Raw genomic sequence first — 14,206 nt, 5'->3', positions numbered from 1 at the left:
GTAGTTTTGCATGTAATAATAATGAGTTGTGTTGTGGTGTACACGTTTCATAAGGAAATATCCTATCAGTTTTATTGAAATGTGCATTATCTATAATAACAATGTGCACGTAATTATTACCTTTTGCAAGTGGTCTTGCAGCTGTTCACAATAAGTCACAATAAGTCAAATGACGGTTTCTAACTTGTATATGTGGTGAAAAGACACAACTATTCACATTAATTTAAATATTACTTCTGAATGTAGATTATATTATTTCAAAATGTACATTATATTAATTATAAAAGAACTTGTTCCATCAAATAAATTGTCCACTATCTATACTTATAATGTGCATTTTCGGATAATTAGGTGCAACTAAAATATCATTAAGCACTGTTTGGAAAATGTACATTATATTATATTTAAAGATACATTAAATTATTTAAAAATGAACATGAAACATTATTTGGAAAATAAATGTGCTTTCAGTTTAATTCAAATGTCCATTACGTATTTTCATAATATGCATGTACTGTTTTATGAAAGAGATTTAAAAGCAGACCTTAAATGTACATTATATTATTTTTAAAGGTACATTTTATTATTTACACAGGAATTTGAAATATCAATTAAATTGAACTCGTAATACATATAGTCGTTTAAGTAACATAGATAACTTCAACCAGTTTATTAATTACAATGATTATAATGTGACTGTTGAAAAGACACAACTGTTCACAATATTTAATCTCTTCTACTCAATTAATCCACTATATAAACACAAGAGTACACCACCACTTTTCCGTCCAATATTCATTTCTAAAACCTTTTTTAATAACCAAAATCTTTAATCTCTCCAGAAAACTACCCAATCTTCTAAAAAAAAACAATGTCTTATTCTAAATGCAAAATACCCTACTACCAAAACATTCAAGACAAAAACAATTTCATCACTAATCATAAGAAGTGGCAAGACGACCAGTTTTCTTCAAACTGGATTACTTCAAAGGATATTCCTGTGGAGATGGATGTACCATCTGACACACGTCCTTTACATACTTTTCTTACTAATTATGAATTTATCTCGATTATTTTTGAACGACTTGGGAGGCTAGAGAAGAAAAGCATGGCCAAGGTATGCAAGGCTTGGTCGTGTTGGTTCCTTTTAGAATCCAACGAAAAGAAAATTGAAAGGGATTATTACCGAAACGCGGTTTCGGGAAATGAAAATGGAATAATCACTATCACAAAGAATGGAAAGCTTCTTGAAAGATAATGCCTTTGCAGGCGTTTGTCTAATCGTGAAGAAAAAATTAGACATCATAAACGACAAGCACAACAAAGAAAAAAACAAAGAAAACAAGATGAAATTGAAAAGTTGTATGAGGACAAGTCTGGTAATGAGGGTTATTACGACTCTGTCTGTTAGATTAATTTACAAATATATTAAGTTAGTTTTCTAGTATATTGTTATTTTGTATTATATTCTCTTGTTTTTTTTTTCACTATAAGCCTTAATAGGCTTTATGTTTTTGAAAGTCTTGAATGGCTTTTGTAACTATTTCTAATATTAATGAAATAGTATTATGTCGTTTATTTGTTTGTTTACTGTCATTAACATTCAATACATTTTATATATACTATATCAAAATGGACAACAATATTTCCTATGAACATTAGCAGTAAAATAAATGTTCCTTTAAAAGCATGATAATGGACATTGGCAGGAATATATTATATATGAACCTTTATTTGTACGAAATAAATTACCAATCTTTGTAGAGCATATTAGAATTCGATTGCTGCATTATTAATGCAATAATATTCAATATACTTATTTACTGATCTACTGTTGAAGCAGACAATGAGTACAAGTGATGGAACTACGTCTTGCTCTACAAATAACATCTTTAAGACTCCAAGAACAAGAATTGAACCATTAAATGCACTCCAGTACATTCCATTCTGTCAAGAGGAAAAGAAACCTAAAGTAGGATAAGTATTCAAAACACTAGAATCAGCAGAGTTATTCTACAAAGAATATTGTACAATCTGTGGGCTTACACCAAGACTTGCAAAAAAAAATTGATTAAAGGCAATGAGTTACCAAACAGTTTTGCATTAAGGAATGTTGTCTGCAATAGGCAAGGTGTAAAGGAAAGTAGGAAAAGGAAGAGGACTGATATTGATACTGATACTGCTGAGAATGATGCACAATCTGATGTGACAGACATAAGCCGTGTGAGGCCGATTACAAGAATTGACTGTCGTGCATTAGTGCAGTTAAAATACCAAGAAAATGGAACTTACATTGTTACCAGATTCGATGAAGCCCATAACCATCCACTTGCTTTGCCGGAATCTACAATATTCTTGAAAGGAAATCGAGAAATGACAGAGGTACAGAAACAATTTGTCACAAAGGTAAAGGTGCTAAAATTAGGTGGTGTGAAAGCCTATAGAGGTTGGAAGGAGCTCTGTGGAGGTTACGACAACATCGGTGCAACTGAGGTTGATTTCAAAAACTTTGCCAAGGACATAAAAACCTACATTGGTAATTTTGATGCGCAAATGTTTGTTGAGAATCTTATTGGGAAAAAAGACACATGCAGTTCATTTTACTTTGATTTTATAGTAGATAAAAACAAGTGTCTAGCTGGAGTGTTTTGGGTAGATCCGATCTGCATAAAGAACTACATGCTGTTCAGTGAGGTGTTATCAGCAGATGCTACATATGGAATAAACAAGTACGATATGGTGTTTATGCCTTTCACAGGAGTTGATCACCACAAAAGGTGCATAACCTTTGGAGCTGGGTTGATAGGTGATGAAAGTATTGAGTGTTACAGATGGCTGTTCAAAACATTTTTGGAAGTAATGGGCGGGTTCCATCCAAGAATTATAATTACTTATCAGGACAAATCAATGAAGTCGGTAGTCCCGGATGTGTTTAAGGAGTCAACACACAGACTGTGCATGTGGCACATAATGAAGAAACTAAGAGAAAAAGTCAGTTATCAACTGTTTCAAGATGAGGATTTTAAGAGCAGGCTCAATAGGTGTGTTTGGAACAACCAACTTGAGCCTGATGAATTCGAAGAACAATGGGGGAAGATAATGACTGATTATCAGCTTGTAGAACACGACTGGTTTTCAAATTGTACGATATCAGGGAACAGTGGATCCCTGCCTATTTTAAAGATGTTTCCATGTCTGGCTTGATGAGAGTTACTTCAAGGTCTGAGAGTGAAAACAGTTTCTTTGACAGGTTCCTCACACCTCATTTGACCCATGTTGAGTTTTGTGTGTGCTATGAGAGTGCTTTGGAAGCACAAAGACACAAGCAGTCCAAGTTGAACAATGACAATAAACACTCTGAAATCCTACAGAAAAAAAACTCAAACCTTGAAGTCCATGCTTCTGAAATATACTTGTAAAAGATTTTCAAAGACTTCCAAACAGAATTGGTTGCAACTTTGTTTGATTGCCGTTTTAAAGATGTGGACAAGATTGATGAGACAAAAATATATATTCTAACAGACTTGCAGATGCCAAATAAGTCATGGAACGTATCATATTCACCAGATAACATCGAGATTACTTGTTCATGTTCTATGTTTCACAGAATGGGCTTGTTGTACAAGCACTGCCTTTGGGTTCTACACAACCAAGATTTTTAGAAAATACAAGAACAATACATAATGCAAAGATGGACAAAAGCTACAATGAGTAAGCCTGTCTTTGATAAAGAAGGCAAAGTGATAGATGTCTCTCAAAAGTTTTCTGACCGAAAAAGTTTGAGTACTGAGCTGTGGCAAGAGGTTTATTCTTGTGTCAGCGTAGCTGAGTGTGATGATAACCACCTGAAGCTTTTGATTGAAAAACTTTGAGATATTAGATTGGATATGATTAGTAACAGAAGTGTTCCAGCAAAGAAGAAAGACAAGATGAAAGAAATAGAAAAGTATGTGGGCTGGAAAATACCTCAGAAGTTGGTCATTCATGTTCCTAGAAAATTAAAAAAAAGGGTAGGACCAAGGGCAAGAGAATTGAATCACAAATGTTAAAAGCCCTAAAGAAGAGAGAAAAAGAGAAGAGGTACTGCAAAACATGTGGCCGCCAAGGACACAACTCTAGGACTTACAAAGAAACAAACCATCTGACAGGTATGTATAATTTGCTTCCTTGTTAAAGCATATTACATTTATGCTAAATAATTATTAATTATATAAGTATAGTGCATAGTGTTTACCTTCGAAAATCATCACTCTTATATGGAGGCACATAAGCTCTTTGTGCAATGAACATTATGGTTGTTCTGAAGGCATAGAGTAGAATTTTAGCAATGTACATTTGGTTAACATTAAATGTATATCAATTTAGTTGTTCATTTTGGCCATTTTGTCCTTATAAAATCTAATATTTAATTTACATTATGTTGCATATTCACCAAATACCACCATGAAGATGACGACGATGAAGGAGATGAATCTGATGATGTGGAGGACGAGGATGATGAGGACAATAACGAAGTGGAAGATGCAAATTTTTGATTCAAGGATAGACATTCATAATATACACTACGAGAACATTCTTAAAGGCTTATATGTACAATTCAATTTTATTGCCAAAGTACATTACTCTTATAGCCAAAGTATATTATATTTGCATTAAAGGATCATTATTGTTGTTCTGCAAAGACATCATCAACTTGATTGGAATTGTTTTCCCAGAGTACAATAACTTGAAGGCACAAAAGCCTTTTGCAGAATAAACATTATTTTTGTTCTGGAAGAACATAATAAACTTTATTGAAATTTGTTTCCGAAATATACACTCTCTGGAATTAAAATTTTTTCAAACTTCAGGTTTTACGAGTCGTAGCTTCCTCAATATATGTTACATTACTCACTCACATGTCACAAACGAAACAAAAAAAGTTTTTATGGCTTGAATTCAACTTCTTCCTCATCTTCATCGTCGTATTCTTCCCATGGCAGTGGGTTTGAACGAAAATCCATTGCCTTCTTTAGTACAGCATCAAAACATACATTGCCTTATGTTGAAATCATATACTCCCTCCATTCAACTCCACACTACACATATACCCTCTTCATCCATTCAACTCCACACTACACCTTTCCTAAAAAGGAAATGAAAAAGACAATTTTATCCTAATTCCAACAACTTATTTACATCAAATGCCATTGTTGGCCCACTCTATTCCACCATAAAACCCCACATTTATATTTTGTTAACATTTTTAACCCCACAATTCTTTTCCCTATGTACTTTTAAACATTTTTTTAATCCGTTCCTTAATACCCGTGCAAAAAGCATAAGTGTAGTGTGGAGTTGAATGGAGGGAGTATGAAATGTATTTCTTCCGCAGAATCGGTAGGGGAGCGTCCTAGGAAAGTAAAAAAAAAAGGGGTTAGAACATGTACAAATGCGTACTGAATTATTTATTAATAATAATTGTATTACTTCTGAAACTCACATCGGCTTTTTTAAGCCCACATGTCCAATTTAGATTACCCTTAAATGTCTCCATATGTCTCATAACGTAAACACCACAATCAGTCTTGTTAGTGTGATTCCTCCACTTCATCCTTGTAAGAATAGGCTGCAGTTTTTTGATGTCTTTCAAGTATTCTGCTAGAACATTACGCTGGCGGAAAAAGGGGGAAAAAAACATTAGGACACTAATAATTATGAGCTACAATATCACAAAAATAGGAAAATTACGACAGACCATATTGTTGGAGAAGGTACACTCTATGTAAAGTTATTGTACATTCATAATAATGAAAAGGAACAACATGTAGTGCTGTTAAGCAAAAGAGAGCATAAAATCTTACAAAAGACAGTGGTCAATCGTGGAAAAATTCCTCTGGTTTTCCGTCACGATGCACATTATCAATGATGATAAACTTATACTTGTTGCTGTCAATGACTAGTAAATGGTAATGCCTTTTATATATAACTGGGAAAAAGAATTGTAGATTTTAAAAGATTTAATTAGGCAACAAGCAAATTAAATGTAACATGTAGAAAGAGTGTATATTGTCGATGCTAACCAAATCAATTGTATTTGGGTTAACCGAGAATTGGGTAAACTCTTCTTTCATTATATCCTTAACTACCTTAAAATTTTCAACAGTGTCCAACTCTCCTTGAAGCATCATCTATATGGAAGACAAGTAAAGTTTCAGATGTTAATCAAGGGAAACAACATTACAAAATTTACTTGTTGAAATAATTTTATATAAATATTTGACTTACACACACAGTTGTGGTGAAAAAAAATCGATATGGCACTGAAGAGTTTCTTGTAGATTCCTTGGCATTCAGATGTTTTGCCCAAAAATCGATCACATCGCTCGTTAAATACTTAGATTCTCGAAGCGTTGCCATTTCAATACGCCGAAGAGAAATGTCACACACATGCATAAGAAGTTCCCTAGTTCAGGACTACTAGTGTTAACTGAAAATAGGATACAAAATATTTTAAATTTAAATATTGTACATTAGTAGTAATATATATGTACCAGGCTAAATCGGTATGTTTTCCTCTACTGTACTACACATAATTAGCAATGCAATTCTGAAAGTCAGTAAGAGGAGTAATAATGCATGTATCTGTGCTTAGTAAATAACAATTTGCAAGGATGCTTAGAGACTCTGGTTGACTTGTTTCATGTTCATGAACATTTTGATTATTGATGACTTTGCCCTTGGTAGTGTCAGCACCGTCAAGCCCATCATTGTAATCTGTACTCATCTACTCCGTACCAGCTATATCCTTTGTATTTTTGTCCTCATCGTTAAGACAGACATTATGCTCATTTGTACTTTTGTCTTTTATCCTAGCTATGTCGTTTGTATTACTCAGATCTGTCGTGCTGTCATTCTTCTCACAAACATCATTATCATATGGTATATTACCTTCTGTAAAACCTACCTCCACTGTTCTCTTCTTAACCCTAACAGTCTCATTGTTGTCACGGACACCAATATCATCTGTACTCTTCTCTTTCTTTCCAACTACCTCTTTTCCTATCTCCTCATCCCCGGCAGTCTCATCACCACATTTATCCTCGTAGAATTCTCCATCAGACAAATCCAGTTTCTTTGGGAAGGGCTTCTCTTGATTCTGCTTCACCTTTGTTAAAACGTCATCACAAACAATGTTGCACTTGGATGAAACCAAAGTGCAAAGATATTTGATTCTCAATATTCGAAGTCCATCCATCTACAAAAGTTAGAATATCTTGAGTATTGGTAACTTATAAACAAGAGTGTGCTTTTAATAATTTAAGAAAGATCATTTAATTAAACCAAAAGTACATTTACAAATATGGGATATAAATTGTTTAGAAACTTACGTTGTTTTTTGTCAACCCACAAGTCCAATACTGACCCCCCTTGTACGTTTCCATGTGTTTCATTGTGTAAATACCACAGTCAACAATATTTTGATGGTTTCTCCAAGGCATTTTTAATACAGCAGGCTCCATTGCTCTTACTCTTTCCTTCAAATCACCAATGTCATTCAAATATTCTGCCAAAGTATTACGCTGCATGGGAAAATTCAGATCAAACTGTCTAGAGATTCCGTGCAAAAAATATGACATTGTAAAAGAAAAATTAACCAATGAAACGCAACTGAACAGTTACCATATCCAAAGGGTTGTTTCCATAACGAGTTTTTGGGTTTTCATCATGCTGTTGATTATCAAGAATGACAAACTTGTTCTTCTCCATATTGAATACGAACAGGTAAAAATGCTTGTCGAATATTATTGGGAAAAAAAATGTTTTATATAAGAAAAGATTAGAAGATACAACAGACATAAAATTTGTTACGAGAGTAAATTAGCAGCAGATAACACTATGTATTGACTATATATATTGTTTGAGCTAACCATATCAACTTTTGTCACATCAGAAATGCCAGCATGATTTAACTCATTTCTAAGATGCTTCTTGAATACTTCCAATTGTCTTTCAAATTTGAATTCTTTCCTTTACCCTTGCAATGCTAGCTGCATACACAAAACATAATATTCTTCTCTTAATATACCCTTGTATAACATAAAATTATTTTAATATAGAATGAAATAAAATTTTACTTACAAATACGAGGGTTGAAGCAAAGAATTGACGTGGTGTTAAAGATTTTCTTTCAAGTTCCTTGAAATTCAAGTAAGCTGACCAACAATCAACCATAGCATCTGATATATACCGAGGTGGATTTAGAGATGCAAAAAGATATCGGTACCCACGACATTCTTCAACTTAAAGAGCTTTTCACTTGTTCAGATGTTACACAAAACAAGTCAGTTAATTACACATATGTACATTATCTTTAATAATAATGCACATAATACCCAAACGAAATGTACAGAATGATTAAATAAAAGAAACATAATGAGTAGAATAAAATATACCGAGCAAGAACAGTGCCTTTTTCCCTTAGTGTAGTAGACGTAGTCAGCAATACAGTGCTGAAACTCAAATGGCTCTGTACATGGGGTCAGTGTCTCCTCTTAGTAAATCAAGTTTAGTACTAATATCTAAGCTCGGGTTGGGATTGATTGCCTTGAGTTCTTTACTATAATCTTTAGATAACATGCTATATACAAGGGTATTTATAAGATTATCCGTATTGGCTTCTTGCTCATTCTCCCCATCACTATCAACATAAAGATGGTTCGAATCATTTCGTACATCCTTGTCATCATCAGACATTTTATTTTTGTCATACTCCCCTTCTGACACTTCTTCCTTGTTGTCTTCATTCCCATTTTCAACTGTTTTAACTTTGTTTTCCTCAAACTCCCCTTCGGACACGTCTTCCTTGTTATTTTCATTACCATTTTCAACCGATTCAACTTTGTTTTCCTCAGACTCCCCTTCTGACATCTCTTCCTTCTTGTGTTCATTCCCATTTTCAACTGTTTCAACTTTGTTTTCCTCTGACTCTCCTTTTGACACCTCTTCCTTGTTATCTTCATTCCCATTATCAACTAATTTAACTTCTTTTCTCAATGCACAAGACTTCAGGAATAGTTGAAATGTATCAAATTAAAGAACAATACACATAAGCACCAAGTAAACTTAATATAACAAAAAATATGATCAACATATTTACCTTTTTATATGTATAAAAAATCGGCCTCTTCAATGACATGCTTTCAACCTGAATACTATTTTTTGAAGTTATGTTTACATTATTCAAAGCTTCAAGAACCAAAGGATGACTACTAACATCATTCTCAGCAGGAGGAACAGCATCTGGAATATTAGCAACATTAGTACCAAAAGAACTTTTACTATCAGCGGAGCTGTGCTCATTTGCCAAATTGAGTAAACTAAATGCATGAACACAGAGCTTCTAAGTAGTCTTGTTCTCCTTAATTATTGATGCTCCTTTTTCTAACTTAGTCATAACAGATGATATGTTCTGAGCTAAACTAGTTATATATTTCGCAAGATCAAGAATATACTCCTCTGCGTAGTCCTTTGTTCCATAGATAGATTCGACAACTGTATTGTCAACCACCTCCTCAATTGGTGTTTCCAACTTACCATTTCCAAACATAAAACTTTTCATCTCATCCTTCTCTCTGGATGATAACAAAATACTAGTCCAACCTACCAACGTATAATAATCTACTCTTTCAACTTTTCGTTCCACATGAACAAGGCGATCAACATAGATAAGCTGCAAAAAAAAAAAGATTATTAATTAGAAGAGAATGAAAACGTACCTTGCAATGTTAAATTAATTTATGAACTTCAAATATATTTTTCGAGACTTCTTACCTCCAAAAACAACAGTGGCCCGCCGAAGTGAGTCTCCTTTTCCACCCACTCAATCTTGCTTTCTTGGAGACTTTTTAACAAAAAAGAACACCAATTGTAATCTTTGATTTCATCAACATTCATCAACGATTTCAAGATATGATGATTAACCAAAGGCTTTTAGGTGTTTCTCATTAGCAAAGAAACAACAAACACAACAAAGTTAACCTTGAATTCATCACCACCATGATCATGATTTATCAACCAATTCTAAAGCGTTTTCAGTGGAACTTGTCCATCTTTTATATCAAATTGTTGTTTCCATTTGACATAAAACTCTTGAAACTGTTATGATTCGGTATGAGTTTTTGATAATTCAACTGTTTTAGGGCCTATTGGAAATCCAAATGTTGATCGTCTTACATCAGAAACCTTCAAGAACAGTTTCTCACCATCACGAAGATCAATACAGTTTTGGTATGGGTTATACTGCTTAATTAACCAGTACACAAGCTTTAAAAGAATGGAACGAACTCTTAACCAAAACAGCTCACTAAATCCAATCTCTTCTACCGCGCACCACTGTTCGTATGACAAACGTTCAACTACCTCAACAATTCCTCTAGCAGACATTCTCGTATATGCACTTTTAAACGAAGAGAAATCAAACTTCTGCTTATACTTGGAACCCAATACCATCATATAACTTACTTTACTCTTTCGAGGACTTTTTTTCTTTGCAATAACAATTTGTTTATTAACAGAAACAATTTGTTTCTTAACTGGAAGATCCTCGTCACTTTCTTCATTTATCTTCTTTGCGAAAGATTGTATACACTTAGATTTACTGTCAATAGTAGCTGATTTACGCTTTCTTGTAAATGAGTACACTCATTTTTACCATCAGTGCAACTTACAGCTGGTGGAAAAATAAAAGTAACTTTTCTTCGCTTTTGAGATTTTTTATCTTCGTGCTCCATAGCCTGTAATTATAAAATGAAATTACAAAACAAGTAGAGATAATCAGCAGTTACCTAATTTTAGGAAATGTACATTAGTCACAAAGTTAATGTACTTTCAGATGATTCAGAACAATTTCTATATAAAAAACAACGGGCACATTAATTTAAGCTGAATGTACATTATATTATTACTTTTAATTTAAAATACAAAATTATCAAGTAGAGATAATAAGCAGTTACATAATTTTAGGAAATGTACATTACTCACAAAGATAATGTACTTTTAGATGATTTAGAACAATTTCTATATTAAAAACAAAAGGCACATTAATTTAAGCTGAATGAACATTATATTATTACGTTCAATTGAAAATACAAAATTAACAAGTCGAGATAATCAGCTGTTACCTAATTTTAGGAAATATACATTAGTCACAAAGATAATGCACTTTTAGATGATTCACAACAATTTCTATATTAAAAACAATAGGCACATTAATTTAAGCTGAATGAACATTATATTATTACGTTCAATTTAAAATACAAAATTAACAGCAACTAGAAAGTAAATGAAGAAAGAATACTTCAGAGATCTAAAATTGGGGAAGAACAATGCGAATGTATTTCTAAATGTAGAAACAATAATTCAGGCACATTAATCCGAATGTATTTTTAACAGTGAAGCAGTATAAATATCTAAAATCAAAACATCAAAATTATACTGCTGTTGAACAATTAAGTGATCCAAATTAAACATTATATTAGAATTATGATAGAGAAGAAACGAAATTGAAAAGAAAATACCTTAGTATAACGGACGAAATTGGGCGTAACTTCAAGAAGATTTAACAATTCAAAAATTCTCCTATGACACCGTATTACAATACTGGTATTGTGAAACAACTGAGCTAAAAACAGGTTACTACTTTTATTTTTTTTATTTCTTTTTTCTTGTAGGTAGTTAGTAGTAGTTACTAGTGTACTGTAAGTGTTAAAAATAAGTGAAATGATAAATACAACCCACTGGGTTGTATTTAAACAATTAATATCCTTATATATTTGGCATTAATTTAGAAATTAGAGAGTAAATTACACATAAATCAATGCAATTAATGCATATATTAATTATTTTTTTCCTCTTTTGGTTGCTTAAATAAAACCCACTGGGTTGTATTTATCATGAACCTAAAAATAATAGAGCGGTAAGTGAACCCATTGGGTAGCGGTCTGCCTAATCCAACCCTAAAATCTTTCCCTTATGTGTGGTTTGTACGGCTGCAAGACCAAAAGACACCCTAGAGGGGCCGAGTGAACCCTTTTTGGGGACGAGATTAAAACTAGGAGGTCGGGTATCCTAAAACGGGACGGGAAAGGGTTTAGGATTGGATTAGACGGACCGCTACCGCGGATCCGCCTAATCCAACCCTATACCCTTTCCCTTACTTCTCATTCGAAGGCGGCAAGACAAAAAGACACCCTAGAGGAGCCGAGTGAACCCTTTTTTTTGGGGGGGGGGGGGGGCGGGTATCCTAAAACTAAGGGGCCAGGTATCCTAAAACGGGACGAGAAAGGGTTTAGGGTTCGATTAGGCGGACCACTACTGCGGATCCGCATAATCCAACCCTAAACCCTTTCCCTTGCTTCTAATTTGAAGGCGGCAAGACAAAAAGACACCCTAGAGGGGCCGAGTGAACCCTTTTTGGAGGGACGGGTATCCTAAAAATGGGGGGACGGGTATCCTAAAACGGGATGGGAAAAGGTTTAGTTAATTCTATTAGTTTAAATCAACTCCTTTCCTTTCATTTTTGACTAGACTAGACTCCTATTTAGACTAAGTAGAAATCCCTCCATCCTTGTGGTTCGACCCTGATTTACGCACTAAATTGGGTTAAAATATTGTTGGTTATAAGAGACTTGACCCTACCATAAAATCTTACTCATCAACCCTCTAACAAGTCCTCCCTTAGACGTTTCTTGTAACCGTCCATTAATTCCATAGCCTTCACGACTGCTAGCCAAGGTATCGTATTTTCACGATCAACAAGAGCATATTAGTCTTGTACAGCTGTGATAGCGGTGAGATACTGACGGTCAATGTCAGCCTCTGTGTACTGTTTTCGTCTATTAGCTTCAACTTGCCGAGCTATGGTGTCTCTTTCAGCCATGATAAACTTCATCTGCGCTTCAGCAATGTCCAGCCTCTGTTGTAGTGACTTTGCATTCGCTTCAGTTATGTCCATTTTCTCGTACAACTCTTCCTGATGTTCTTCTAATACTTCATTCTTACCAAGCACCTCAATAAGATGTTGATCCAGTGAATCTCTTTCGCGTTTCATTTCAGCGAGATCATACTCAACGTCAGCGAGTTTTTGCTTGATATCCGGCATTATTCGCACATCGATAACGGAACTCATATTCTGGTTCAGGCAAAAAATAAACGTATTTTAAAAAGAGTGACAATAAACAGAAGGCATTATGGGAAGTATCAACCTCAACCATATTTAAGGCCATACTATAGGGTAAAACAAATTAACGTGGGCTTTGAAATGGTATAATCATGCAAAGGGCAAACAATGTTGTTGTGAAAATAGATTACAGCAAAAGGTAAAATAATCTTCTCCTGCAAATATTAAGCACGTTGCCCGATTGAAATATCTACTATACTTAATTTTGGCAAAACGTTCCAGCCACAAATGCAGTTTGATTTTCAAACCCGAAGCAACTTTTAATTCGTTTGGGGACTAAAGTATATATTTCTTTTCGCAAGATAAAAAAATTATTGATTAATCAAATAATACTTATAAATGAAATAATCAGAATGTTATATAGGCTACTATTTACATAAAGATATGCATTTCTTTTGCAAGAAAAAAATAATAAGAACAAAAAAAAAACCAGAAACCAGAGCACCTTTTCAAGGGAGTGAAGACGTTTTCTATTATTATTCCTTATATTTTGTAATTAGCACACTGGTTTAGACAAGTATTTATAGTGAGATTTATATTTAAACTGATTATGAAATAGTCTTGAATGGCTTTTGTAAATATTTCTAATATTAATGAAATAGTATTATGTCATTTATTTATTTGTTTACTGTCATTAACATTCAATACATTTTATATATTCTATATCAAAATGGACAACAATATTTCCTATGAACATTAGCAATAAAATAAATATTCTTTAAAGGCATGACAATGGTTATTGGCAGGAATACATTATATATGAACCTTTATTTGTACGAAATAAATTACCAATCTTTGTAGAGCATATTAGAAATCGATTACTGCGTTATTGATGCAATAATATTCAATATACTTATTTACATAAAGATATGCATTTATTTTGCAGCGAAAAAATAATAAGAACGAAAAAAAACAAGAAAGCATAGTACCTTTTCAAGAGAGTGAAGACGTTTTCTATGATTATTTTTTAGAGTTTGTAATTAGCAC

At 33.5% G+C, this 14,206-nt stretch overlaps 1 protein-coding gene across 1 annotated transcript; it reads left to right on the top strand.

Moving 5' to 3' along the window:
- The first annotated feature begins 871 nt into the window (after positions 1–871).
- Positions 872–3,419, top strand: LOC141630412 (protein FAR1-RELATED SEQUENCE 5-like). The gene is made up of 4 exons (XM_074443237.1): positions 872–1,117; positions 1,844–1,935; positions 2,127–3,041; positions 3,155–3,419. The coding sequence occupies exons 1-4, from the start codon at positions 872–874 to the stop codon at positions 3,417–3,419; spliced, it is 1,518 nt and encodes a 505-aa protein (XP_074299338.1).
- Positions 3,420–14,206: the final 10,787 nt, after the last annotated feature.

The sequence above is a fragment of the Silene latifolia genome, chromosome Y (assembly GCF_048544455.1).
Source record: "Silene latifolia isolate original U9 population chromosome Y, ASM4854445v1, whole genome shotgun sequence".
Lineage (NCBI taxonomy): Eukaryota > Viridiplantae > Streptophyta > Magnoliopsida > Caryophyllales > Caryophyllaceae > Silene > Silene latifolia.
Note: the sequence above shows the minus strand (reverse complement) of the source record. Positions and strands in the feature narration are given on the sequence as shown.

Excerpts from the sequence above, each read along its gene's own strand:
- LOC141630412 (XM_074443237.1), top strand. The coding sequence starts at position 872 with ATGTCTTATTCTAAATGCAAAATACCCTACTACCAAAACATTCAAGAC. Across the intron at positions 1,118-1,843 it reads AGAAGAAAAGCATGGCCAAG|ACAATGAGTACAAGTGATGG; the intron begins GTATGCAAGGCT and ends CTGTTGAAGCAG. Across the intron at positions 3,042-3,154 it reads TTTAAGAGCAGGCTCAATAG|GGAACAGTGGATCCCTGCCT; the intron begins GTGTGTTTGGAA and ends GTACGATATCAG.